The sequence below is a fragment of the Mustela nivalis genome (genome assembly GCF_964662115.1).
Source record: "Mustela nivalis genome assembly, chromosome: 13".
Lineage (NCBI taxonomy): Eukaryota > Metazoa > Chordata > Mammalia > Carnivora > Mustelidae > Mustela > Mustela nivalis.
This window is the reverse complement of record NC_139032.1, coordinates 81,019,555-81,046,363: the sequence shown is the minus strand read 5'-3', so window position 1 is coordinate 81,046,363 and position 26,809 is coordinate 81,019,555. Positions and strand designations below refer to the sequence as shown.

The window sequence follows — 26,809 nt, the reverse complement described above, 5'->3', positions numbered from 1 at the left end:
CCCTATCCTCATAAAGTCTGGCATAGAAGACATATAACAAATAATAATTAATCTTACAATTAATTGATTAATTTAAGGGCTGTGCTAAGGCCGTCAGAGGTAAAATAACCGTGTGTATGAGTGCATGTAACAAGGGACCTGACCCAGTCTGAGAGGTCAGAGAGGGCTTCCATGAGGAAACGCCATTTAAGCTGAGACCTGCGGTATATCAAAGTCTCATTCTTGGATGACACAAACCATTAAGATCATCCATCTAAATCCACGGCTCTAATATCTCCTCACCCAACAAACTTCTGGTTTTAATTTTACTTCCAACATAGGTCTTGCTATAAGGAGAAAACACGTTGATCTCTGCCACAAATAGTCTGATTCGCTTGGCACTTACATCTCTAATTCTAAAACTAAAAGAAGGAAATCAGACACTTTCTAAGCAATGGTAACATAGGACGCAGCATGGTAATGACTGAACAGACCTTCAGTTCTACCACTGTCTCTGTCACTCTGATAATCTCTTAATCTGATCCACTGAACTGAGACACCATCTCCTCATTCTTCCACAAGGGGAGAAATCCAGTACCCGACATCCTTTCCAGCTATGACAGTTCAAGGGCTAAATGTAAGAAAGCGGTGAGGAGGTCATATATCTCTACCTTTGGCTTTCCTGGTAGCAAAATGACGGATTGGTACAGCCGGGGGGGCCATGGATTGCCCACAGTCATTTTGTCTTCCACTTGCTGTCTTCAGTGTCCCTTCTGAAACAGGTCTGGTCCAGGCTGCAAGGGAGTTACAAAAGACAGGGTGGACCAAGCGGAAGCACCTTAAACCCAAGGCCATGACTGAGGACGATCCTTGTGAACATTCACTAAAAAGAGTAAGACAAAAAAGAGATCTAAGTAAAACAGACTGTATTACAACTTCAGAAAGTAATATGTACCAATTATCAAGCAACCCCTACAAACTGAGCTATGTGCTAGGCAATTTACATATATTATCTCCTCCCAACAGCCATCCCAAGGAAATATGATGAGCCCCATATTAGAGGATGAAGAGATTGAGGCTCACAGAGATTTAAGTAACTTGCCCACAGTCTGTAAGACTCCAAATCACCAGACTCTTTCTACTGTACTCTTTCTACTTGGGAAAGTAGAAATGCCTCTTAGAGTACGGAGGAAACAAATGTGCAACAGACGAAATCTTTAATGATGCTAATTAAACCCTTACAAGAGAAAAGGCAAAAAATCTTGATAAAGTTATATTATAAAGACACAGGGCAGAGCACTGAAAGAGGACTTTGAATTAAAAAAAATCATTTCAACAGGCATAAAATGACTGGAAAATTCACACGACAGCATTTAATTAAAATTTTCTTTGGTTCCTTATGCACTGATTACCAATTAGAATGCACTTTACTTTAATGTGAGTCTGAAGCACAGTTGAGGTTTGAGGTCTCCCATGTTACAGAATTGGAGCTCTGGAAAATGCCACCCTCCTCTGTGTTAACACAAGTTACACATTATACATCTAAGGTCTGAGCATGAAAAGATGCTAGCATCTATCTAATGTACAGCTAGCATCTGCCAGGGATCTGGCTATCACTCAGTTAAAACCAAGAACAGTTCCCATCAAATACCTGGGAGCTACTATCTTTGAAAATCCATCCCACACCTCATTAAAACACAACAACAACAAAGAAAATCCTATCCTAAATGTTGATGCTGTAGAACTAAATTAGAGCATGTGCTCTGTGGCCAGAAAGACCTGGAATCCAATCCCAGCTCCATCATTGACTAAATGCCCCTAACTCTGCACTTCGATTTCCTCAACTGTAAAGAGGGAATAATTATAGTTATTTCTCTTTTTTTTAAAAGACTTCATTTATTTATTTGACAGAGAGAGATCACAAGTAGACAGAGAGGCAGGCAGAGAGAGAGGAGGAAGCAGGCTCTCCGCTGAGCAGAGAGCCTGTTGTGGGGCTCGATCTCAGGACCCTGGGACCAAGATCCGAGCTGAAGGCAGAGGCTTTAACCCACTGAGCGACCCAGGTGCCCAATTAAAGTTATTTCTTAGGGTAGAGAAGAATAAATGAGTTTATGCAGGTAAAATAATCGGCACAGTGGGGCACCTGGATGGCTCAGTCTTTAAGCAGCTGCCTTTGGCTCCAGGTCGTGGTCCCAGGATCCTGGCTTCAAGCCCCACACTGAGGACCCCGCTCAGCGGGAAGCCTGCTTCTCCCACTCCTCCTGCTTGTGTGCCCTCTCTCCCTGTGTCCCTCTGTCAAAATAAGTAAAATCTTTTTTTAAAAAAATTGGCACAGTGCTCAGCAGACAGCAGGAGCCCCCAAAAGGGTATCCATTGATAACTATCACCATTCCTTTCAAAAAGACTTTCACACAAGGGTCAGACACAATAAAGAAATTTTGCATGTCCTTATACAAGATAGTCTAGTCAGTCAGATCTGGATGTACATTTCAACTCTGGGCAGTTCCCTTCACCTATCTGGCCACCACTTTCCTCATCTGCAAAATGAGAAAAATAATCCTGATCTTAAAATGAAATAGTAAGTGTATGGAAAACAGCTAGCACAGTGCCAGGAATATGGTACCTGCTTAATGAATGCTAACTATCATTATCATTATTTCTTAAAAGAAAAGCAAATGAGCAGAGCAAAGGCAAATAATTTCTCCTGATGGAATTCTTTTCTCCTAATGGAATTTTTAATAGCAAGGGATGCTAGAGATCAGTGATTAGTATATGAAATTAGTAAAAACAAATCTGGATTAAAAAATAAATAAGTATCTTTTCCTCTTCTTTCATTATTATCAATAGCTGCTATTAACTGAAGACAGACCTAGGATGCTTGCTTTACCTGTACGTATTTCACTCAATCCTCCCAATAATGCCACAAAAAAAAAGTGTAATGACCTCCATTTTACAGATGAAGAAACTGAGGTTCAAAGAGACTGTCACTATCCAAGGGCATGGAACTAATAGCTCTGCCCTATTTTGGCAAAACTGTTCACAAAATTTGGCTCTGAGTGAGGTTTCTATATCTAGATTTTTCTAATATAGCCAATGCCTAACCCACACTTATATCCAAATATGGCTGTATAATAATGTGGTTTTTTTTATTTTTTATTTTTTTTTAATCTACAGGGTCTCAATTTGGCTGCTCCATTTAAGACAGGTTTCCTGGTGTTCCTGTTGCAGGTCATAATACCAATCCACAAAGCAACAGGAAATCAAAATGGGTTAGAAATAAACAACCTTTGACAGAAAATGCAGCACCCAAAAGCAGACCCAGTTCATGTGAACCGGAAGACAACTCTATAAATAAACCACATTGCTGAAATGTTTTAGGCATAGATTTTAATTGCACAGAAGTCAGGAAATTTCAAAGTGGAAGTTCAATAAAGGCAGTCCCTTGGGCCCTTTACCTTAAGGACATGCATATTAACAGTTCGGCACAGAAGAATTAAAGTCAAGGAAAGGAACTGTTACAGGAGCCGCATCCAACAAAATTAACCCATACTCAGAAAAAAAAATCTGTCAGGAAGAACCTGGCCTTTGGACACAGTGTTGAACTGGAATCCGGCACTTATTAACTCTGTGAATTTGGGTAGATCATTTTGCCTCTCTGAGGTAGTCTGCACCCCATTTTTACTATGCTGATATTAATGAACCTTTAAAGAGATAATTATAACAATAATAACAAAACAATTGCCAACACTTACAGACTTACAAGTATGTGCCAGAAACAATTCCAAGTGCTACAATGCATACATTAACTCATTTGAACCTCATGATACCACTATGAAATAAGTACTGTCAGTATACCCATTCTACGGATGAAGAAATAAAGACAGATAAATAATTTGCCCAAAATTAGATTTCAGGCAATTTAGCTTAAATCTGTGCTCTTAACCACTATACTATACTATTAACATATGTGAAACACTCAGAGCAATTACTAACATTATTATTCAAACAGTTGAAGTAATTTTTAAAACTAGTTGAAGCACATACTGTTTTTCCGAAGTTAGGGTGCTCAAAACGACTTTTTCTGTTTTCCATAGGTATATTTTAATTTTAAAAAGAACTAGATGAGGGATACAAAGCCCACTGTCCATTGTCCCAGCAACCTCTCCAAATTTGGCTGTATATTAGCTTACAATACACACATTTTTAATATTCTCACATTTCTCACATGTATTATCTGTTAACTATTTGTGATTACCACCCACATTTTACACATAAGCACACTGATTTTTCATTTCCTAGAATGTTCCTTCTGCTTCAAGGTCTTCAAACATACTTATGAAGTTGAATCTGCTTGGAATGATCTTCCCCCACCTCTTAAATGAACTACCTCCCACTTTTCTTTCAAATTTCAGCTTAAGCATCACTTTCTCAGAGGATGCCTTCTCTGGCCATATCCTCCAACCCAACTAGATCAAATGTCCTGTAGCCCATTTTTGTTAACACCCTACACTTCTTCATAGCACTTAAACAAAAATTAGCTAATATTTGCGTAGTTATCTGATCATTGCCTAATTCCCTCCACAAGACTATAACCATCACAAGGACTGATCCACGGTTGTCTTGTTCACTGCCATACCTCTAGGACCCAGCACAGTCCCTAAACACAGAAGATACTGAATACAAGTGATGAATACATGAATGAAAGTCTAGAAAGATTAAGTCCTTGCCCAAGGTCACAATTATGGTTCAAGATTTGGAATCTAAGCTCAGACTGAAGGTCCTGGGATCTGCTTCCCTACGGTGCTTCAATGATCTCTTGGTTTGCCAGATTTTCCACATATAGAGAGTATGTTCTCTAAATTCAGGGCCATGTAAAGGTGTTTATAGCAACTGACTATATAGTATCTGACTATTCACAGTATCACAAGTGTAGTATAGAATCATGTTCCTGACATAGCCAAAGGAGGATAAGACACTTTAACAGGTAGAGAAAGAGCTTTTGCCTAAGAGCTACAAGGTATGAATCCCAATATTTCTATTTCCTCTCTCCTGCCAATCATCTTCTATAGATTCATAACCACCTGTACTCAAAAAGCATTTGTGCCAGCTCTACGACCAACATATGACTTCTGTCAAATCATTTCTCCCACCCAGGTTGTGTTTCCTCAACTGTAAAATGAAAGGTCGGACCAGATTCTGGGTAGTGCAAACGGCACCTAAGTTAGAGAAGACCTGGAAAAGAGTCTTGGTTCTAACACTTCCTCGATATGCAACTTGCATTAGGTCGAACTCTCTGGACCTCAAATTCATCTGTAAAAATGTAGATGACAATACTATTTGTCAGGGTTACCAGGACGATAGAATTAGATAAGGGCTGCAGAAACATTTTGTAACTAGAGAACAGATACTGAAATGGTTAACTGCTCGCCGAGGGAAGACACAGAGTAATGGTTAAAAGTTGAGGCTTTGTAATTTAAGCTCCGTCACATACTAGCCGCACGTCCCTGGTAGTTATTTCCCTGAGCTTCCATTTCTTCATCATGGGGCGGGGGAGGGGGTGGAATAATACCTACTAACCTGGGAAGATTAAATGTTCCTGCCAAATAGTGGGCCAGTAAGTAGTGGCTACTATTGAGTGAGCTCCCTCCTCCTCCGCCACCCGCGAAGTCCCTAGCTAATGGGCCAAGCCCCGCCCCCACCGCATGAAACTCTCTGGGAAGCGACAGGTCCCGCCCCCAATCTTAAAGGTCAAGCCGGACTCGAATGGAACCGGTCGGGGGACAGCGATCAGACTCCCTAAAGTCCCCAGAAATCTTTGAGTAGAAGTCTCTGGCACCCGGACCCAGCGCGCGCCTCGAGGCTGTGCAGAGGCCACTCACCAGCTATCGCCCAGGTTACTAGGAAAAGACCTATGCGACCCCGGTGACGGCAGCGGCGCGGGCGCCATGACGTCACGGGGCGGCGCGGCGGCGCAGGCGTAGCGCGTCACCGACGGCCTGGCAGCGGGCGGCGGTGAGGCGGACGCGTTTGGAGGGCCGTCGGGCCGCGGAGTCGGGATCTGCTTCTGGGGCATGAGCCGAGGGGACGACGCCGAGGCTACGAGGTGAGTCCGGCCGAGATGCGCCCCTGCACCCCAGCGTCGGCCCCGCGAGGGGCTCGCAGAGGAGACTGCCCTAGCAAGACGGCTTCTCAGGCCCCGCCCCGGATTGTCCCGCCGCTAGCCCGGAAATAACAATCAGAGAAATGACCCATCGGGTCTGGGAATTCGCGGCCAGGAATCGGGAAGCCGGGATTCCAGGCTTGACCCTGCCGTTACCGTTAGCTTTAGGAACGAGTGGCTTTGGTTCTCTGGACTTCAGTTTCCCCGTATGATTTTTCCTGCCTTTCAGGTTGTTGCAGGTCAGCTGCGAAAATAGATAACAGCGTTTTGTGAGCTCTGTTAATAGAGGGGGTTGTCGCCATTGCAAACCCAAAAGCTTTTGATAGTCGCATGCCATCTTGATCTCATTACACTTTACCGTTCCTCAAAAGGCCCTGTGCTGAGCTGTCACAGGTACTCTCATTTAAGCTGCTTAACGACCCACGAGTTAGGGATAATCATACCCATTCTAGAAAGGAAGAAGAAACGTGGGCTCCAAGTGGAGCCTCATTCATTCCTTCAGTAAATATTGAGCACCAGCCAGGAGCCAGGCAGTATGCTAAGTGTTGGGGATAGAACTATGATCTATCATAGGCATAGGCAGGGCCCTGCCATGTAGAAGCTTACATTCTAGTGAGGGAAATAGAAAATGGAATAGGAAATAATACTGAATTGGCATTACATGTAAAGGAAAGGTGGCTTTGATACAAACTAACAAGGAGCTCAACCCTTGGGGAATGCTTTTCTGAGAAGACATTTATTAAGCCATGCAATAACTGGATACAAAAGCCAGAATTTGAATCTAGATCTTTTGGCCCCATATCCTGTACTCTTGCCACTAAAACGTGGTACCTTCCGGTGATATTAGGTAGTTGTTGGTATTGCTGTTTTCAGACATAAAATCAGGTGATATTAGGTAGTTGTTGGTATTGCTGTTTTCAGACATAAAATCAGGAGGTTCTATTGAAGCCTCATCTCAAATGTCATGTTCTGTAGAGAGGCCTTCCCTCTCCACTAATCCTGAAGTAGTCCAACCCCTATCTCTCTGTCAAATTACCTTGCTTGATTGTGTTTGCAGCTGTCAGTAATTACATCTTGCTGATTTATTTTCGTTTTCTTTTGTCCCACCCCTCTTCCAAATACAAGCATCCCTAGTGGGACCTCGTCTGTTTACTGCTTTGTCTCCAGTGTCCAGACAATGCCTAGAAATAGGAGCACATTTTTTTTGTTTGTTTATTAAATGAATAAGTGATCAGTAGGAAAATTGGAGGAAAGGAAAGCAGGGATAAGACAAAGTGTTTCTCCTCCTCTGTTTCCACTCCTGAGATTCTGTTTCTGTGTGTTTCCCATTTTCTCTCAGGAGGTAAGAGCAAGATCTATAGCTTATTCGTTTCTCTATTCAGCACATAGCCCTGGGCTTAGAAATTAGCAGTTGCTTATCAATGCATTGCTGAACAGACTGACCATGGGAGTGAAAGAGAAAGAAAAATACCTTCACACGTGGGGCTAGAAAACTTGTTCAATGAACAGTTACTTAGGGTCCACCGTGTGCCAGACTTCATAGGCTCTGCTGAGGTGAATAAGAGATAATGACATGTTCAGTATATGTCACCTGTTGTTTTTAGGACACAGTTCCTGCAGCACTGACCTCTGAGGCACATCTGCTTATATTACACATGGTTCGTATGTGTATTCTAGTTCTGAAGTCTGGCACAACCCGCCGTCTTCCCAGCTCTTTTTTCTTTCTCTACCACATTATACATTTGTTAAAGCTTTATTTTACATCTGTCATCTCAGTTTTAGCCCTCTCAGCAACCTTAAGTTACAAGCAGGGTAAGGTTTAGTATGTAGAGATGAGGAAACAAACTTAGAGAGAAGTGACTTCCAGTAGAAATGCCAAAATTTGAAACCAGGTCTTCTTGACCCCCAGGTTTTTTCCCTTGCCTCTACCATCATAACCCTCATCCTCCCTTTTTGGTTGTGAGATGAGTCATTTCAGGATGAAAGACGAAAGACTAGTAATAATTTAAACTAACTTTAATTGAAAGCTTCTTGGGTGTGATGCATCATTCTTAACGCTTTGGGTGTGTTAACTCAGTAAATCCACACAACTTTTATTAGGTGTTGTTCCATTTCAGAGATGTGGAAGCAGGTAGAGACTGGCAGACTAACTTGAGCAAGGTCACACAGCTAGTAAATGGGCCAACTGGAATGACGAAGGAGGGGTTAGTTTCTTCCTCTGAGTCTCTCCCGTAATATTAAACATGATGCTAGTGAATATTTATTGATTGCTTGCTGCTGTTAGATGCAGTGTTTAATGATTTTTCATGCACTGTCTCTCATCTTCACAACAGCCCTATAAGATAAGAACTGTCCTCGCCATTCCTCGTATGTATTAGGAAATGGAGGCCTAGAATGTTCAGGTTATTCACCAAGTCACACAACCCGCTTTCAAACCAAGTTCTAACTCCAATATCTACAGCTTTAAATTTCCTAGATGGCCTCTTCCATGAGGAAGACATGTCTGCTGCTCTTTCCCACCCATCTTCTTCTGTGCCATTAACACTCTTCTTTCTGGTGATTTCCAAGACTTATTTTGGGGTGATGGTTTTTAAACTGGAGTATCATGTAGTAATAGAAAAGAGCCTTTGGCCTCCTGCCCAGTCTGCCTCTGGCTTCAGAAGAGGAAAACTAGTTTCTGCACACAGAACCCCGCCCCTTTCACCTTAAATGGAAGCTTTTGCACTCTGGCTGCCAGAGGAGCTGTCCCAAGGGAACTGGTGCTGGGGCCCTGGTTGTGGAATGACTGGGGCCTTTGAAGAACTGGCCAGAGCTTGCCCTCCTTGAATAAATGTTTGTTGAATTGAATTTGAAGCCTCATGTTCACACAGTGTTGCTCCTCTCCTGCCTGAATGTTCACATTTCCTTTAGTTTTTCATAGAGATTGATGGAAGCAGAAACCAAAACTCTTCCCCTGGAGAACGCATCCATCCTCTCAGAGGGTTCCCTGCAGGAAGGGCACCGGTTATGGATTGGCAACCTGGACCCCAAGATCACAGAGTGAGTCTGAGTCATCTTAAATCATTACCTACCACACTGGGATGTTTGCACTGATAACGTTCAGAAGAATTTCCAAGAGATTCAGGATATATTTTGGCCCTTTTGTGTATGTTTTAATTATCTTTGAAGGGTATGTGCTTTTGTTATTAACCTGTTATGCTCACATTTTTTTCACATTTGAACTCTTCTGCAAGAACATAGGCTTGGGAATGGTTTAAAACATAGACCTCTTTTTTTCTGTTGGCCAAAAATGTTTTCCCGTTTTCACCACTTTGAATCCTTGTACCCAGTGACTGTAGCACATTATTTTCTAGAATCAGCCCACGGCATACTCTTACTCCTCAAAATGAAGGAACAAGTGGGAGAAGTCTCTGTACCTTCACAAACAGGCAGAGGGTACCACTCGATTGTAATTCATGTGAAGCATCCATGGAACCACAGAAGGTCAGAGCTGGAAGGCATCTTAAAGATCACATCAGTCCCTTTGGTTTTCATTCAGTCATTAAATGATACGAGTACTTGTTGTGTGCCAAGTGCCCATCTGTGCCAAGTGCCATGCTAGGCAGTGCTCAGACGTTTTAAATCTGAGGAGCCTTGTCTTAAAGTAACCAGGACCTGTTTTTAAAATAAAAACTCAGAGCTGCTCTGATTAAAGGATGGGGAGAGGTCCACCCAAAGCCATTTGGCAACCGCTACCCTTTCTGTGATGCTCAGTTAGTTATAGGACTCCATGGAGCACACTTGAAAACCTCAGATATGATCCAGGTCTCTTAACCAGCAGTAAAGAAAACTGGGTCCTAAGACATGGAAGTACCTTACCCAGGATAACAAAAGCAGTTAAATTGTCCTGACTCCCCACTCTTTGTACTCTGGCCATTGTAATGGAAAGCAGTTCCTTAGCAGAGTGAATTAAGGGTTTTTTTCCTTCTCCCTGTTGCTCAGTAGTTACAGGGCTGTGGTTGGTGGCAGGATGGTTAAGGAGTGAGTAGATCGGGCTCTGAGGGATCAGTGCTAAAGCAAACCTGGAGTATGCCATCAGTCCTAGAAGTTACTCCCTTTGGAATAATGTTAAAGGTAGGGTGAGGGGAAACAAGAGAATCCATTTACTTGACTCTAGGATGAGAAGAGGTATACAGAGGGTTGCGATTGGGAGAAGGAAGGGGATGTGGCCTGATGGGTCAGGATCATAACAAAGTTTAGTTCTTTAATTCTGCTCAAGTTCAGATCAGCTAAGTATAGATAACTTTGGGTCCCTCTAGGAATTATGATGCCATTTAAGATATGTTGTTTCCATGTTACGTTACCTTGGTCACTGGGGCTCTGGAGTATGAACTGTGCATTTATTTTGGTTCTCTTTATGGTTCATGGCTTTGAGGATGAATGTGTGAATCAGCCAAGCCTCTCAATCATGTCTGTTGATCAGAGAAGCTGTTTCCATCATCTAAAACCCAAGCTGTGAAAGGATGCTCCCGAGATGTTTTCCATTCCCACCTCTGCTCGTCTGAATGGAAATCTGGGGCGTGGAAACACTGTCCATTGTTTTGGCTGCAGTTCACCATAATGAGGCTTGTTCTGATTGTGTCCTGTTGCTTGATAGGAAGGTTCAAATGGGCATCTGCCACCTCAGTTTATGTCATAAATGAATGTTTTCTTCAGTTAGAGCATTATCAGGAACATTGAAACAAAACTTTCCTACTGGTATCTCTGCCCTTTTTACGTAAAGGTGAAGATGGGCATAACGTGCTGAACTGCAGATGAGGGCTTCGCAGGGTCTGCCTGTGGCTTCCCCACCTCTGTGTCATCTGCAATTTTGTTCACTGTTTTTCTTCTCTGGATTCCTTATGTTAAAACATTTTCTCTGCCAAACAAACTGATTTGTTAAATAGTAATAAATTTCTTTTTAAAGATGCAGCTACCAGTCATGGCTATGGTTAGCATGAAATACTTATTCATGTTGATTTGTGTTTGTTATTTTGTGGTTGCAGTATTCACCATCTCATGGCCGTGCTAGCTGCCGAGAACACCTGTACGGCCAAATAGGTTTTAGAGGTTTAGCTTTATTATTATTCGTGGAGGTAGCAGATCCCAAACCCATGTTCTTTTTACCCTATTCTGATTCCTCCCAATTATATTACACTTCATATTTCTAACCTATAAGGTGAGAATGTTCAACTAATAATCTGCATATTTTTTCTAGCTCTGGTATTACATTAGTTCCTCTTATTTAAACTCATAATGTTGTGAGTCAAGTAGAAGAGATAATATTTTCCTTGTATTTATTTATTTATTTTTTTTAAGTAGGCTCCATACCCATCATGGAGCTCAGTGCAAGACTTGAACTCATGACCCTGAGATCAAGACTTGAGATTGAGAGTCAGACACACTTAAGCAACTGAGCCACCCAGGTGCCCCTTTCCCTGTTCTATGGGACAGGAAGAGTTAAGTAGGTTGACTTAGTATACTGAAAAGTAGTTAATGATGGGACTAACTCCTGTTACCTAATTTAGTGCTCGTTGCACAGATATTCTAATAGTACACATAACAGAAAAATCATAACCTAAAGTATCCTATTCAAAATTTTAAAATGTAAGGACTTCTTTTAAATTGTTGTGGGACCCAGTCTAACCATAGGGTAAAAACAGTACCTCCATGTACCGTTGCTAGTGCCTGCAACAGAGAAGCCAAAAAAGTTAATGTCCTTAGACATTGTCTGTTTTCCACACTGTGGTTTCCTCTGAAAGGATTAATGCTGGCTCTCTTTTTCAAACATTAAATGTGCTGTATAGAAAGCCAAATTGGTAGCCACTGCACAGCTCATAAGGGGAAATGAAGAGCAAGGGGTACCTGGGTGGCTCAGTGGGTTAAGCCTCTGCCTTCGGCTCAGGTCATGATCTCAGGGTCCTGAGATCCAACCCTGCATTGGGCTCTCTGCTCAGCAGGGAGCCTGCTTCCTCCTCTCTCTGTCTGCCTCTCTGCCTACTTGTGATCTCTCTCTCTCTCTCTCTCTCTCTCTCTCTCTGTTAATTAAATAAAAATTAATTAAAAATCTTAAAAAAAAAAAATAAAATGAAGAGCAAAGCCAGCAGAGATTCTTAAGAAAGGGACATTCTAAGTAGAGGGTGTAAGTAGAAGTAAGAAAGAGTGGGTGAGCAGAATATCGGGAGGACCTTTTTGACTAAAGGAGAGGTTGAATACTAAGTGATAGTGAAAACAGTAATTGGGTAGATAGAATACTATCAGATTAAGACAGGGTCTTTAAAATTTACTCAGACAAGAAATTTGAATTTCTTGTGGAAGAGACTTGCTGTGGGTGTTTAACAGGATACTGACAGCATGAAAGTGCTGTTTTAGGGGGGAAATGAGACATCAGTATGTAGAGTAGGTTGGAGGAGCAAAGACTAACAACGAACATTAGCTAGAAGAGACTGCCAGAAACTAGGCCTATCATCTAGGTAGAGACAGTGAACTTGGAAGTCAGTCTAAGAGACGGTGAAAGAGATGAAGAACATGATTGAAGAACAGAGAATTGAGGATAACCCTGATGTTTCTTGCCTGAGAGATAGAGAATCGTGTCAACGCTGACCGGTGGGATAGCTGGAAAGGGCATCTGTTTGTGGAGGGAGGTGGTCAGTGTGGGTTATATGAAGTAAATTTAAAGGAATTTAAAGGCAGTGGAGAGCCATCTAGGGGAAAATGTCCCTCTGAGGTCGAGTTTCAGAGATGAACTAGAGCATGTGCATGGATGTGGGAGAACAGTGTGTTTACCCCCAAAGAAACCCTGGCTTTCTCAGCCTTTTCCTTGTTTTTCCATTATGATTCATGCTTCTTTTAATGCCTTGGTTTGCATGAATCAGCCTTTACTGTTTGCTACTTAAATTTGAAACCCAGTAACACGATTTAATAACATATAGAACATACAGAACAGAGAACATAAAGACCTAGCAAGTAATCATTTCTGTAAGTTTATAAAAAACATTTTTCACTAAAATTATGCATTTAAAACAGTCCTAACTGTCATTTCATTGACTTCCCATTGCCTACCATCAAACTGAAATTCCCTCACTAAAGACACCAGCATCCTTCACAACCTGTCCCCTGCCTGCCTTTCAGCCTCATTGCTGAACTGCCCTACCCCCACTCTTTTCCAGTGGAGCAGACTCTTTTTCACATTTATGTCTTTGTACCTGATATTCACTAATAACCATGCCCCCTGCACAATTGGGCCTTTCATCTGTGTGCTCATGTACATACCTCTGTGTGCAAATATCATAGTGTTTTGCAATTTTTTGATTGCATACATCTCTCCTCTAACCAGAATGTGAGGTCCTTGAAGGCAGGGTTCTAGTTGTTCAAGTGCCTAAAACAGTTTTTGACAAGTAGTAGGTGTCTATTTTAACATCTGTGTAAATTGATTACTTCTGTGCCATTAGGCAGGAAGGCCATTTTCAAGACCCAATACGGAAAGGACTAAGTTGCAGAAATATGTTGGGACTGGTGTACTAGCTCCTGAAGCCGCAGGGCCCACGTTTCATTAAGCGAAGCAAGGCTCTGATGAGTAGTGAGCCCTCCCATACTTCAGCAACAGATGAAAGTGCTTGCAGATGTGAAAGCAAGATTCTTCAGGCTTTTTTCACTATCAGAGCTCGCAGTCCTCATCTCCAGGAAGCAAAATAGTAAACATTTCATTCCTTTTGTTTCGGTGTTCCGATAATTTCAAGAAATTATCAAACAAGGAAAGAAATCCTGGAGAAGTTGAAAGACACAGACCTAAGCAGATGTTCCTGGAATCTTAAGGTCGCACTCTTCGGGCAGAATGTATTTGTTAGCTTTTCAAAGAATAATCTGTCGGCATTTTTTTTTTCCGAGTAAATTAAAATTCATTTCCTAGGAAATGCCGATCGCCTTACCTTCCTGCTATTAAGCAGAATGGAGCTGATGAAAAGATGACCAGCCCACAGTAGCCCTTAGATTGTTTTTTAGAAAAATGGGTTTGACCCACCATTCATGGCAACTAACACATGGGCATAGTAAGTGGCAGATGTAGCTGTGAGTTAAAGACTCAGGGGAAGGGCGCCTGGCCAGCTTAGTCAGTGGAGCGTGTAACTCTTGATGGCAGGGTCATGAGTTCGAGCCCTAAATTGGATGTAGAGATTACTTTAATTAATTAATTAATTAGGACATAGAGATTAATTAATTAGACACCCAGGGGAGACTCTTCCAGCCCATCTATCTGTGCATATGAGAGGTTCACCCTTACTGTATGCCTAATCAAAAATCAAGTAAAACCAGAAATTTGCACTTGAGGTATCTCTCTTTCCCCGAAGGATCACCTCCTACATCCTCACTAGCAGCTGAAGTCTCCTGATGGGAGTTGAGAATTAAAAATGTAGGGGGTTACAGTTGTTTTCCCTTTCAAAGCCGGTCTAAAGACCAGATTAATGTCCACAGTATGCCTTGGGATCCTTGTATCCTGCCCCAGTGCAAGACCTGTATTATGTCTTCCTTGCTCCGTTGTCAGGCACCTGATCCAGGATAATGGGCTTGCTTGTTGACGGGCATTTGTATGAGATTTAATATATATAGCTTATGATCCACTTCATATCTTTCTGCCTCCCAAAGGAGATTCTTACTCAAGAATAAAATCTTGATGAGTTTCTCCTAGAAAACAATGTGAATATAAATGTGGCTGTAAGGACAGCTTTACTGACTCCCTGTGGGGTAGAATTCCCAGTAATAACAGATTTAGCATGTGGGCTGATACCTTTTTAGTATCACAGGGACAGCATTGTTTAGAGAAAGCCTTGACTCCATTTGAATAGTGTGGAGGATGCCAGGAGGAAGGCCAAAGGAAAAGGAAACGGGAGAGCTGTTGGTTTGTCTCACCCTTACATCAGATGACAGGAAGTCGGAATTGAGATTGGCCACAGCAACCTGTTAAGGCCACATCTGTTTGAATAACTTAAAAGCTCTATAGAAACCAAGTAAGTTTTAGAGAAAGGAATCCAAGAGAGGACGAGGGGCGGAATGGCAAATAAGAGCTAGGGGTGAACCTCCTGCCTGGAAAAAAATTCTTCCTGGGCCATCCCTATTCTTTAATCGATCGTGCTCCAAAGCGTAAGCTGTGTTAAAGCAACTAAAGTGGCTTAGTTACCCACAACTGGGTGATTTATAGGACTGGCCAGGTTCCCCTGCCCTCCAGGAGACCAGCCCCTGGCACATTGTGGTTCCGCATTGTCCCTAACGTTCGGTTACATCAGGGATCAAAACTCACAGGCACTTATGGAAAGGCCACTAGCTGTGGTTTGGTTTTTGGCAGAGCTTCTCACAAGTGCCATTCGGAGCTAATGATTAATTATGGAATGTATTACAGAAGTCCTCCAGAGTTGTTTTTCTGTTTGTGTGAGTGTGTATGTGTTTACTACTTTATGTATTTTTGAGATAGGGTAGGTTTTGGCATTTGGAGTGTGGGCATATGTTCCCGATGGAGTTGTAGTTATTCACAAATACTAGTTCATTACTAAGAAATTTAAAAAAGAAAATAAATCAACACTGTTTTTTGAGCTTTTCTCCAAAAGAAAAGCAAATGGTGCTTGTGGGCCAGACAGCTGTTTGTTAGGTGTGGCTTTTTGTTTGGTATTTTTGTGCTGGACAAACGCATAGCCATGACAGTTTGAGTTCCCATTCCAAAGAGAGGCAAACACATCTGTTTGCCAAATAAACTAACGCAGCAGTTTGAAAAAAGGCAGGGGGCGGGGCTGTGAGATTTCCCCCCACCCAGGGTAAATTATCTCCTGCTTTTATCTCACGCTTGAGCCCAAGTGGCTGTCCCAGTGCCCAGAGTGTGCTCACGGGCTGTGCTTTCTCTGCAGATACCACCTCCTCAAGCTCCTCCAGAAGTTCGGCACGGTCAAGCAGTTCGACTTCCTCTTCCACAAGTCAGGTGCATTGGAGGGGCAGCCCCGCGGGTACTGTTTCGTGAACTTTGAAACGAAGCAGGTAATGGAACCTCTCCCCTTTCATGGTGTTTCTTATACTCCCCCACTTCTTGCTGCATCCCTCTCGACTGCTCAGAATAGCAGTGCCTTGCGGGCAAGAGCAGGGTCGGATTCCTCTCTGTGTGCCTTGCCGTGCATCCTGGAGGAGACCCTCGGTATACGAAGGAGGGAACAGCTTTCAAAATCTCCCCTCCCCAGGCTCCCGGGCTCAGGCGGCTGACCTACTTTCTGACCAGATGCTCTGGGTGCCCACATTAAGCACATGGACATCCTCCTCCCTGTTCTGGTTTGTTTGTTCCTTTAGTGGCAGGCCAACAAAGCCTCCTTTTCTTTCAATAGTTCTGCCCCGTGGTGCAGAAACCCTCCCTGTGTGTGGTGAGCCACCCACAAACTCTTTTATTTTGATTTCTTAAAAATGTACCCTTCTTCTCAGTGTCTCAGAACAACTGCATACGGATTGGAATATATAGGAAGGAGGAGAGCTTTCAGCTTCAACCATGCTATATATGTGTATCTTCTTGCAGTAACATTATATCTATCCTCTGAGTGGACACGCCTTGATAAAGAAATTGAATTTGAATGTTATTAAATACAGACATACTGTTTAATATGCACTATAACTTTATTAGTCATGTGGAAACACTTTGCCTAGTTATTGTTGCGTTAATAATCTATTTGGATGTTTTTCTTGTTATAAAAGTAATATTTATTAGTTGTAGATGAAAATACAGATCAGTGACTTCCCTTAATCAGCGCAATACCCAGAAATAACCACTGTTAATATTTAGTTATAGATCTTTCTTTATATTCACATGTGCACACACACATACGACTTAGATCACAGAAGGACGATTACACCATCCTGTTTACCACTCAAAGCATATTAAGAATTATCTGTCCTCCAGTACACATCCAGATAACTTTCTATATCATGATACTGTATATCCAGATAACTTTGTGTATCGTGATACTGTGGTTTCACCAGTGTGACTACATATTTGTAAAACTTCACTGATAGAGCTTTAGTATATACATTTTGTTATATGTAACTTAGACCTCAATTTAAAAATGAATCAACATCAGACACCTGGGTGTCTCAGTTGGTTAAGCTACTGCCTTCGGCTCAGGTCATGATTCTGGAGTCCCAGGATCGAGTTTCATGGGATTGAGTCCCACATTAGGCTCCTTGCTTGGCAGGCAGTCTGCTTCTCCCACTGACCCTCCCTTCTCCTTCTCATGCTCGCGCTCTCTCTCTCTCTCTCATTCTCTTCCTCTCAAATAAAATCTTTTAAAAATTTTTTAAAAAATGAACCAACATCATTTTGATGACCGTGCAATATTTCATCATAGGAATATATATAATAAGTTATTTGACTAGTCCCCGATTGTTAGCTATTTAAGTGGTCCCCAGTGGCTCACAAGTATAAACTGTGTTAGTGAATATCCGCATCCCTCGGATTATGTTCACACATACGTATATTCATGGAAATGGAGAGGCGTCAACAAAGTCCTTGCAGACTTCTGGATATGACTGCCAGTTGCCTTCAAACGATGATATGTCACGATGTTCTGAGACTGTATGAGAGTGTCATTTGTCTTTATCTACGCTGGGGATTCTTTCAGTTTCCTCTAACTTTTGCAAATGAGATTGGCGCTGAGGGATACATTGCTGTTCTAAATGGGGGAACTGGAAAGATGCTGTGTGTGGTTAGCATTTTTAAATAGTTTATTCTTCACTAATGATAGAGTGTGATTTAGCAGACAGCTAAAGTCAGTGGTCATGCTGGGCTAGATGTTGGTTTTAAAACACTGGATTATAAGTCACAAAGCCTAGCTTCTGCTGCTGGCTCTTTCATTTATCAACTTGGGGCACATCTCTTAACCTCTTTCAGCCTCAGTTTTCATTTAAAAATGGGGATTAAAAATACCTTCCTTACCTTCCAGGAAGTTGAGAGAATAGATAAGGGAATACAGGAAAGTACCATTGGCCTTTAATCATGCTGTTACATACATGAACTCTGAAGTGACATACAGAGATTGGACATTTTGGGGGGAAATATTTATCCCCTTGCTGGCATCTTATGACTGCTAATGCTGTAGAATCAATAGAGAGTGCCGCATAAATTCTAATCAACTAGATTAAACTTAAAAGAAGAGTAAAACATCTCTTATCTGTCTCTGTAACTGCTAAGCAAGGATGTCAGTGACTATGCAATGGCTGACACCTAGTGAGTCTCAGATATTTGTTGAATGTCATGCTGGCGAGCTCCAGAGGGATGAGAGGATCACCGGTAACACCAGACTCGGAAATCTGCCGCTGTCACACTGCGGTCTCAGATAGGTTCGTCTCGTTCCTCTTCCTGTTCCTTCGGGGCTTCTTCACCCGCTGGTAAACGTGGGTTATGCTTGGCCAAATGCCTCTTGGATACAGATGGAGCCGAGAAGGTTTGGCAGGATGGAAAAGTACGACCAGGCTTCCTGGGAGTGTCCTAGAGTGACTCTTACCAGCTTCAGGAATTCCTTTTAACCTTGTTGCTCCTGTCTGTGATAGGGAAAGGGTCAGGGAACTTTTGGCTCCAAAAGCCAGGTGCGTAGATTGGCTCACACAAATACCTTGCTCACAGGCTCTTTGACTCACTCCTGCTTTTTCCGGCCTGGTTTCCTTCACTCCCATAACGTTTGAAGCCATTACTGTTTCTTGCTTTGGATCCAGAGTAAAAGCCCTAGTCTGGGGTATAGTTCCAAGGTCCCTGAAGGGAAGTAAATTTGTTAGCACGGTGTATAGAAAGGTATCACCTAGTAAGAACAATCTGGTAACATTGCTTGATTGAGCGCTAGTCGTATTACCCATATTTTATAGGTGAAGAAGTTAATATTCACAGAGATTAAGGGTCCGTTACACTGGCAATAAGCGACAGCCACCGTTTTTGTTTGACTGACTTTACAGAACTCATGCCCTTCCTGTTATTCTGCCTTTTTTCTTTATTGTACACCCTTTGCGAGCTGTTTATCAAAGGCAGTCTGGTTAGGATTGCAGCCATCAAAGCTAGTGCGGCCCTGTGAGATACATACAGCTAATGAGGCACTTGAATTTTTGGCTAACATCCGTCCCTTTCCCGGACAGGAAGCAGAACAAGCCATCCAGTGTCTCAATGGCAAGCTGGCTCTGTCCAAGAAGCTGGTGGTGCGGTGGGCTCACGCGCAAGTGAAGGTAAGTCTGCTGGGCTGGAACGGCAGCACCGAGCTCACCCGAACTGAGTGTTCCAGAAGATCGCTGTCCACTTTACCCATTTGCATCCCAGCCTCTTCACATCTGGAGCAGGCATACTTTGGTCTCCTCCTTGTATTTACCATGTGTGTTGCCAGATTTTTCTTTTGAGAAACATCTCAGGAGGGATTAAGTTCCTTCATTGTTTCTCTCCACATACCCACAGATTCTGTTTTTGATTGATTTTTCCATGTGGCTGATGTGTATACTTAGACCTCTATCATGTTTTTGGTGGGGGATGTTCTTTGGAGGAGAAAAATGTATTTATTTATAAAATTAGTTGCTTTCGGCATTATTAGACTCTCCCCAGCCTCTCAGTTCTGTGGAGAGTTTGAATATGTTTATCCTAAATGCTTGAGAAATGGGGAGTTTGTAGGAGTGCTTAAAGCACCGGCATCTCATTACTCCAGGGAGTTTGAGAGTTACTTGTGGTACCAGTTGTCTCCAGAGCCCAAGAAGTGGCCAGTCGCCTTGTTCATCTTACAGCTGGTCTCTTGGGAGACTGCACTGGAAAAGATAGGACCATTTAAAAAAAAAAAAAAGATGGCATCTATTTCACCTGGCCCAAAAGTGCAAAAGTCTGGGGACTGGAAGGATCCCAAGAATTGGTTCTCTTCCTTTATAGTGAGGTCTTGACAGATCTGCCTATAAAGAGATTTGTGGCAATGAAGATTGGCGCTTCAGTCTTTGGTTATAGGAGCATGAAGCACTTGCGCTCGGGGTCCAAAGTGAAAAACAGCTCAGACAGTTTGGGTCCTTATGAGGGTCTCAGGTCATCACAGAGCCTTCTCAATTTCTAGAACACATTGCCTTCAAAATAGAAACAACAGAGAATTACCAAATGCTTTTTTACTCAAAAGAAAATCAAGTCTCATTTGCCAGACTGACTTTCGTTTTCTTATTCTATGTCTCATCGAAGAGACACGTAACAGAAATCATCCTTGTTTCTGTCTTTCATTTGAGATCTTGATACCTTGTGGTTCTCTTGTCCTACAAGTCTTTTTGATCACAGGCTCCTGATTACTCTTTAGTATTTAATTTGCTTTTTATAACAGGTATATAATTATCTGACATCAAATTAAACTGCCCTTTTGCTATAGGATGTTTTCTCTATCGGTGGCTGAAAGCTGTTAATACTTTGCTTCTCTAGTCAGACCTGTTGAGAGTTGAATGTTATGCTTGGTACTTTGCAAAAGTCTAGCCAAATTTTTAAGTGTTTTGAATAAAGCAAAGTAAATATTGTAAGAGGTGATATGTGACAGTTAAAACAAGAGTGTAGGAGGGCAATCGTATTGTGTATTTATACCATCTGTGAATTTGAAAGACGAAGTTCTTTCCCTACCAAATAAGGAAGACTAGTGGCTAGAAGGGAAGCTTCTTCTACACTTCTTTTTCTAAACTTACAGCTTTTAGGCCAAAACCGTGTGGAGTTTTGCATTAACTGTAAACATAAAGCAGTCCTCAGATGGTCTAGAAATACACCAGTGATATGCTGGTGGGGTTGGAGTTTCTAAACTTACGCACTACAGTAAAGGACTGGTTTTGCTCACCCAAGTGGTTTCCCTTTTTTTTTCAGAGATATGACCATAACAAGAGTGATAAGATCCTTCCTATCAGTCTTGAGCCATCCTCAAGCACTGAGCCCACTCAGTCTAACCTAAGGTAAGATGGTATACTACAGAAAGACACAAGTATTCAAGAGTGTGAGCCACTTCTTCACTCCAAGCCTTTTTTCATACTTCAGTGATTCTTTAGACTCTGAATTCAGGATAGAATGTACTAACTTTTGACGTGTTGAGAGATGTATTCAGTTAATCTCCAGAAGGCGTACATACCCTCTCCTTGCATACCCCTAAGATCACATACTTGTAGAATTCATGCATTCAGAAAAGGCTGGATGGATCTGCCACATAGCAGCCAGTGTGCTAGGCGCTGGAAACCAAGGTATGTCAGGCAGTCCTTACCCTAAAAAGAAGCCTTTTCATGAGGCCTGAAGTCTCATTGGCGTTTGTCATTGTCCACTACTTCCTCTCCAGCTGTGAGTTCCTTTACCCGGAGTACCTTCAGTCTCTCTGCTGGCTTCTGTGACAGCAACAGTGTTGCTTCTAGTGTGCACACATTGTCAGTTACTTCTTCGAAGTTAATTCAAACCAGAAGGAACGAAGGCCTGGGTGGAGAAAGGGGAAGTTAAGTGAATGGTTGAGCAGAAGTAGAGGGTTTTGGGGTTTTGTGTTTTTTTCCCCCTGCGTTGTAGCCTAGGGAGAAATTTTAACAATAGCAGCATCCAGGATTTATTGAAGTTACTCTAAATCAGGCACTGTGCTAAACACTTCACATGCCATATGTCATTTAATTATAAAAATTCTGGTAAAAGTACTGTAATAGTCATGTTTTACCTCTAAAGAAGCTGGCGCTTAGCAAGGTAAACTATCTTGGCCACGCTCGCACAGGTAGCAAATAGCAGATTCCAGATTCAAAGCCAGGCCTCCTGGACTACAAAAGTCAGTCTTTGACTTACTACTTCAAAGAAACTTCATGCTGCAAACACAGGGATACTGTCCTGAAGCCTATTCCAAGGGAGGGAAAGCAGATATGTGAAGGAGCATCCATGTCCTGAAACGGTTAGAAATCAGCATGCAGTCACAAAGTCAAGAAAACGATGCCTATTTGGATGGAGGACCAGACAGCAAAAAACCTTTCTTGTGTATTTTCTGCACCAAACAAAACAGATTTGTGAGCATCTCATTAAGCTGCAGGGAAGGGTAACCCTGAAATGTTTTCAGGAGTGACAAAGTTAGCAAAGTAAAATTGAATTTATAGTTAGTAGTCTAATATCATTAATTTTTATAATACTAAAATATTGGACTTAATATTTGATAAAGTATTATGTATCATATATTGTAAGTAAATTACTAAATTTAATGTTTATAGTAAATATTAAATGTAATAGTTACTATCATTGATTTCTTAATTTTGTTGTCTTTTACTATTTTCTACTCCCAGAAATTTAAAAAAAAACATATGATGACTTTTGTAGATTCACTGGGAACCATATCACCCCCGTGATCACAGATTTAGAAATCTGACTCCTGTTGGGAAGAGACCATTGCATTTATGCTTGGAGCTTTACACATTACAGTGACGTGTCTTTAGTTTTCTTTTCAGTGTTTACACTTATATTAGACAGTCCAGTGTTTTACATTTAATACAGAGAACCTCAGTTTACATCTTTGTAGAAAGCTGTTTTTTCATGACTCCTACAGAACAGCAGCTGGCAGTCCCGCTGACGGAGGAGGTGCTGGAATGCATCTTGGTAATACCTCGGTGTTCTTTCTAATTGTAATGTAGGTGGTTGATTCTGCACTGGCCGTGTAAAGTTAGGAGTGTGTGCAGCAGGTGCACACTTTCTGAGGATCTCTAAAAGGCCATTGTAACGTTCCCTTCCAAGTTTCTCTCCCTGTCTGTACACCACTGACAGCATCGAGAATGGAAAGGGAACCATGGGTCATAGAATACTCACTGCCCGAGGGCTTTGCATTCTGGTCCCAGGATGGCAGTTGGAAGGGAATTCCTCCCAACTGTGCAGTGTCTCCTCACCCCTTCTCTCTAATTCAGGTGCTCAGCTCCCAACCTGATGGAGAGGAAAGAGCAAGGGCTTTGGTGATAATATACCAGGTTTGAATCCTGGCTGTGCTGTGCTGTTAGCTGTGTGAACCCGGGGCAGATGACTCCCTCTCTGCATGTGTTTCTTTATCTGTAAAGTGTGGATATTATCACAAGGACTAGAAACAATATAGGTGAAATTCTGGGCCCAGTGCCTGGTTCATTGTATGCACTCCATAAATGATTGCACCTATTTGTTAGCAAAAAAAGATCTTGTAGGATCCAGGGTGTGTTTTCCATCATTATTCAGTGATTCAAAAAGTGGTGCATTGTACTAGTTCATAGCCTTGAGTCTCAGCTCTCCCACTTACTGGCTGCGTAATATTGGGCAGGCTGACCTTCCTGTGCCTCGGTCTTTCATCTGCAAAATGAGGAGCGTGACCTACCTTATCGTGTTGTTTTCAGTCCTACACGAATTATTTTATTTGTTTTTTTAATTGTGGCAAAAGACATAAAATAGCATTTACCATCTTAATCCATTTTGGGTGGACACTTCAGTGATACCAAATACGTCTGTAGTTTTGTACAACTGTTACCACCATCTTTCTCCATCATTCTTTTCATCTTGCAGAACTGACTCTCTGTGCCCATTAAATAATAATTTCCCATTCTCGCCTCTTCCAAGCCCCTGGAACCCCCGTTCCACTTCATGACTATGATTTTGACTAGTCTTAGACAAGTGGAATCATCCAGTATTTTGTCTTTTTATGACTGGCCTGTTTCCCTTAGCATAGTGCCCTCAAGGTTCATCCATGTTGTAGCATATGTCAGAATTCCCTTCCTCTGTAAAAGCCCAATAATTTTCCAGGATATGATACGATACCACATTTTGCTTATCCATTCATACATCAATGAACACTTGGGTTCCTTCTACATTTTAACCATTGCAGCTAATGCTGCTGTGAACACACGAGTGTACAACATCTCTTCCAGACCCCACTTTCAGTTTCTACGTGAATTATTTGAGTGCCCACTATCTGCCTAGTACTAAGGTGTCAGACAGTGTTTGTGTCTGAAGATTAAATGTAGCCACATGCGAGTACCTAACGGTATCTGAGCTTTTTGTAAAAATTTAATAGATGGTTTAGGTTTGATCTTTTTCTTAAAATGTTACTTGGGTGTGTGTTTTATGTGACATATTTGCATATTCATATTTGAGTTACCTTGTTGCTTCTGTGACATGCATAAAAGGCACAAGGAAGATAAGATGCACACGTATTTCCTGAGTGCACCCAGGCCCACTCTGATCCTCTGCTGTCCTTTTTCCAGTGTCACCGCAAAGATAAAAGCCATTGAAGCAAAGCTGAAAATGATGGCAGAGAATCCTGACGCAGAGTATCCAGCAGCACCTGTTTATTCCTACTTTAAGCCTCCGGATAAAAAAAGGACTACTCCTTATTCTAGAACAGCTTGGAAATCTCGAAGATGATGGTTATGAATTATTGCGGCAGCAAAAGCAAATTGGTCTCCACCCCTGAAATCCTCTGCCTTTGTACTTTGTCGATGTGAATGGTACTACCCAACAGAGCACAATCACATGTTAACGTTTGGTAACGTAACATTTTCGGATGTTCTCATGGATGTTTCTTCCCTGAAGTAGGCATGGAATTGAGCATCATCCAGAATAAATAGAATTGTGTCCAAAATTGTGATTTGAACATGGGGATGCTCTGGTTGGCTGTTTTGTTTGGATTTGTAACTCCAGAAACATAGTAATGCCAGAGAGAAAGGCAAACATAAGAAATGTTTATTATTTAAACCAGGAAACTGACGTTATTAACGTCCGTCTTTCAGGAAAAAAAAAAGTGTTTTTCTATGCTCAAATGTCTTTACAACATAAAGAAAAAGTAAGAGAGAGGGAAATAAGAGATTTAGAATCATGTTGAGAACTATTATTCCGGAATTTATTATGGAAATCCCTTCAACTGGACTAAAAAGAAAAAGTTCTTGGCAAAAGGGAGCTGATTCTTTGAGCATACGTTGTGGTGATCTGTTTAAGAATTATGGTTACTGTTTCAAAATCCCAGTTAGGAAAACATGGTGTATATCTTATCATTGTCTGCATCAACAAAACTGTAGATTCAAATTTAGCATTTTATACCACAATGGAAGTTCTCTTTGGAAATCCAGTCTTTATTCTATAGTGATCATTTTTTTAAAAATCTAAATAATCCTGCCTTCTATAATACCAAATGTTGTTATTAACGTGGGACTTTTAAAATTGCACTTACTGCATGAGATTGTTTTTTACAGCATGAGAATGTTCTATTTGGAATTGTATCATGGTCAATCTAAATAGAAAAAGCAAAACTTCTTGGAAAATCTAATCGTTGCTATATTGATCTCTGTCAAGCATACTATTTACTAATAAATATGTAGGGGGGTGTGTCGAAGAAATTGAACTGTCTTGTACAGCTTGAGGAGGGGACATGCGGTGGACACAGAAAGTCAGCGGAGCAGGCCTGGTCTGGTGCCACCATTGTAAAATGACCTCCTGTTTTCTGTAGTTCTTAAAGGCTTGGAAAGACTGCATGACTTTCAAATGATTCGTCCTTCATAGAACATACTTCTGCCCAGATATGTTTTGCCAGTTGGAATATCTTAACTATAAGAACAGAGGAAGAACAATTAAATCCGCAGAAGGGGGAGCACATTTCTGTCAGCAGTTTGGGTGCCTGGTTGACAGGATGTTCCACGGGGCAGCGCCTTTGCTTCTTGACCAGGTCAATCATTCTGAGAGCGAGGCGCCATTCTTAGTGATTACAGACACCTTACCGTGATAGCTGCTCGCAAGAGGAGGCTTTCACGTTAGGAATTCAAGTTTTCCTATGAGCATAAGTGAGTTGAAGACATTTGAACCAAATCTTGAGCATAGTAAGGACTCAGAATTCACAGAACCGGTTCAGAGAAGTTTTCATCCCCTTTCCCAAGGTAAATCTTTTTAGATATCTTTAGATATTAAATACTTTCTGCATTTATTAGCTCTGTTTATGATGCAAGTAACTCTCCTTCCATTTGAGGGATAGTTCAGGGAGATGGGAACAATAATCTCCCATTTTTCTGGTGACTTCTTAAGAGTACAGAATTCACCATTTTATCCTTACGTCCTCAAAGGGTATGGTGGGATAGGACTTACTTAAAGCAACATAGTCTCTATTTTTAATAGGAACCTAGAAAATACTTAACTTTGAATTATCTAGAATTGTTTCCTTTAGAAACCAGAGCTATTTATTTGTATTTAAAGCAATGTTTATTATTTGTATGGATTCTTAATTCTTCTGTGTGAATAAATGCAAGACAGTGTCTGTGCGGTTGTGTCTTCTCTCATTTATTTTCTGGACTAAAGACTACAGTTCTCTGGCAGGCACATTTCCCCTCAGGACTTGGGCCGGCGTGTCCAGGCGGGGTGCTTTTTCTAAGTGCCTTCTCTGTAGAAGGCTCTGGCTAGAGGCATCCTCAGACCATTCCCTCCATGCGTCATGCCTGCCTACTTCTGTTGTCAGAGATGAGAAAGAGACTAGTCGTTCCACAGCAAACCCAACCATTTGAAAAGAAGCCATAAGTGGAAGTTCGTGAAAGTATCAACACTATGTTTGGTCCTTCTCCCAGAGCAGAGGTTTCAAAGAATAAATGTATGTGTCATAAGTGTGCTGAAAGCAGCCTGGTGAAAGGTTTGTAAAATACCAGTGTTAACTTGGTTGATTG

General features: G+C 41.7%; 2 protein-coding genes and 1 long non-coding RNA gene across 5 annotated transcripts in view; 1 reads left to right on the top strand and 2 right to left on the bottom strand.

The window, feature by feature from the left end:
- Nucleotides 1-6,052, bottom strand: part of MRRF (mitochondrial ribosome recycling factor) — a gene marked incomplete at its 5' end in the record, with an annotated part of 52,994 nt that extends 46,942 nt beyond the window's left edge. For both annotated transcript variants that reach the window (XM_082695007.1, XM_082695008.1), the window contains 2 exons: nucleotides 651-862; nucleotides 5,859-6,052. In XM_082695007.1, coding sequence (XP_082551133.1) covers nucleotides 651-862; nucleotides 5,859-6,052 — 406 coding nt within the window. The remainder of the gene's footprint in view (nucleotides 1-650; nucleotides 863-5,858) is intronic.
- Nucleotides 1-26,809, bottom strand: part of LOC309846545 — a 762,900-nt gene that overhangs the window by 728,576 nt on the left and 7,515 nt on the right. The window lies entirely within an intron of this gene.
- RBM18 (RNA binding motif protein 18) lies at nucleotides 5,957-26,409 on the top strand. 2 transcript variants are annotated; one of them, XM_082695009.1, is made up of 6 exons: nucleotides 5,957-6,082; nucleotides 9,050-9,178; nucleotides 16,048-16,174; nucleotides 19,298-19,384; nucleotides 21,018-21,103; nucleotides 24,374-26,409. In XM_082695009.1, exons 2-6 carry the CDS (start codon nucleotides 9,066-9,068, stop codon nucleotides 24,531-24,533), a joined length of 573 nt encoding a protein of 190 aa, XP_082551135.1. In that variant the 5' UTR covers nucleotides 5,957-6,082; nucleotides 9,050-9,065; the 3' UTR covers nucleotides 24,534-26,409. The 2 variants fall into 2 exon arrangements, with proteins under 2 accessions (XP_082551135.1, XP_082551136.1); XM_082695010.1 differs by having other exon boundaries at nucleotides 5,959-6,082; nucleotides 9,060-9,178.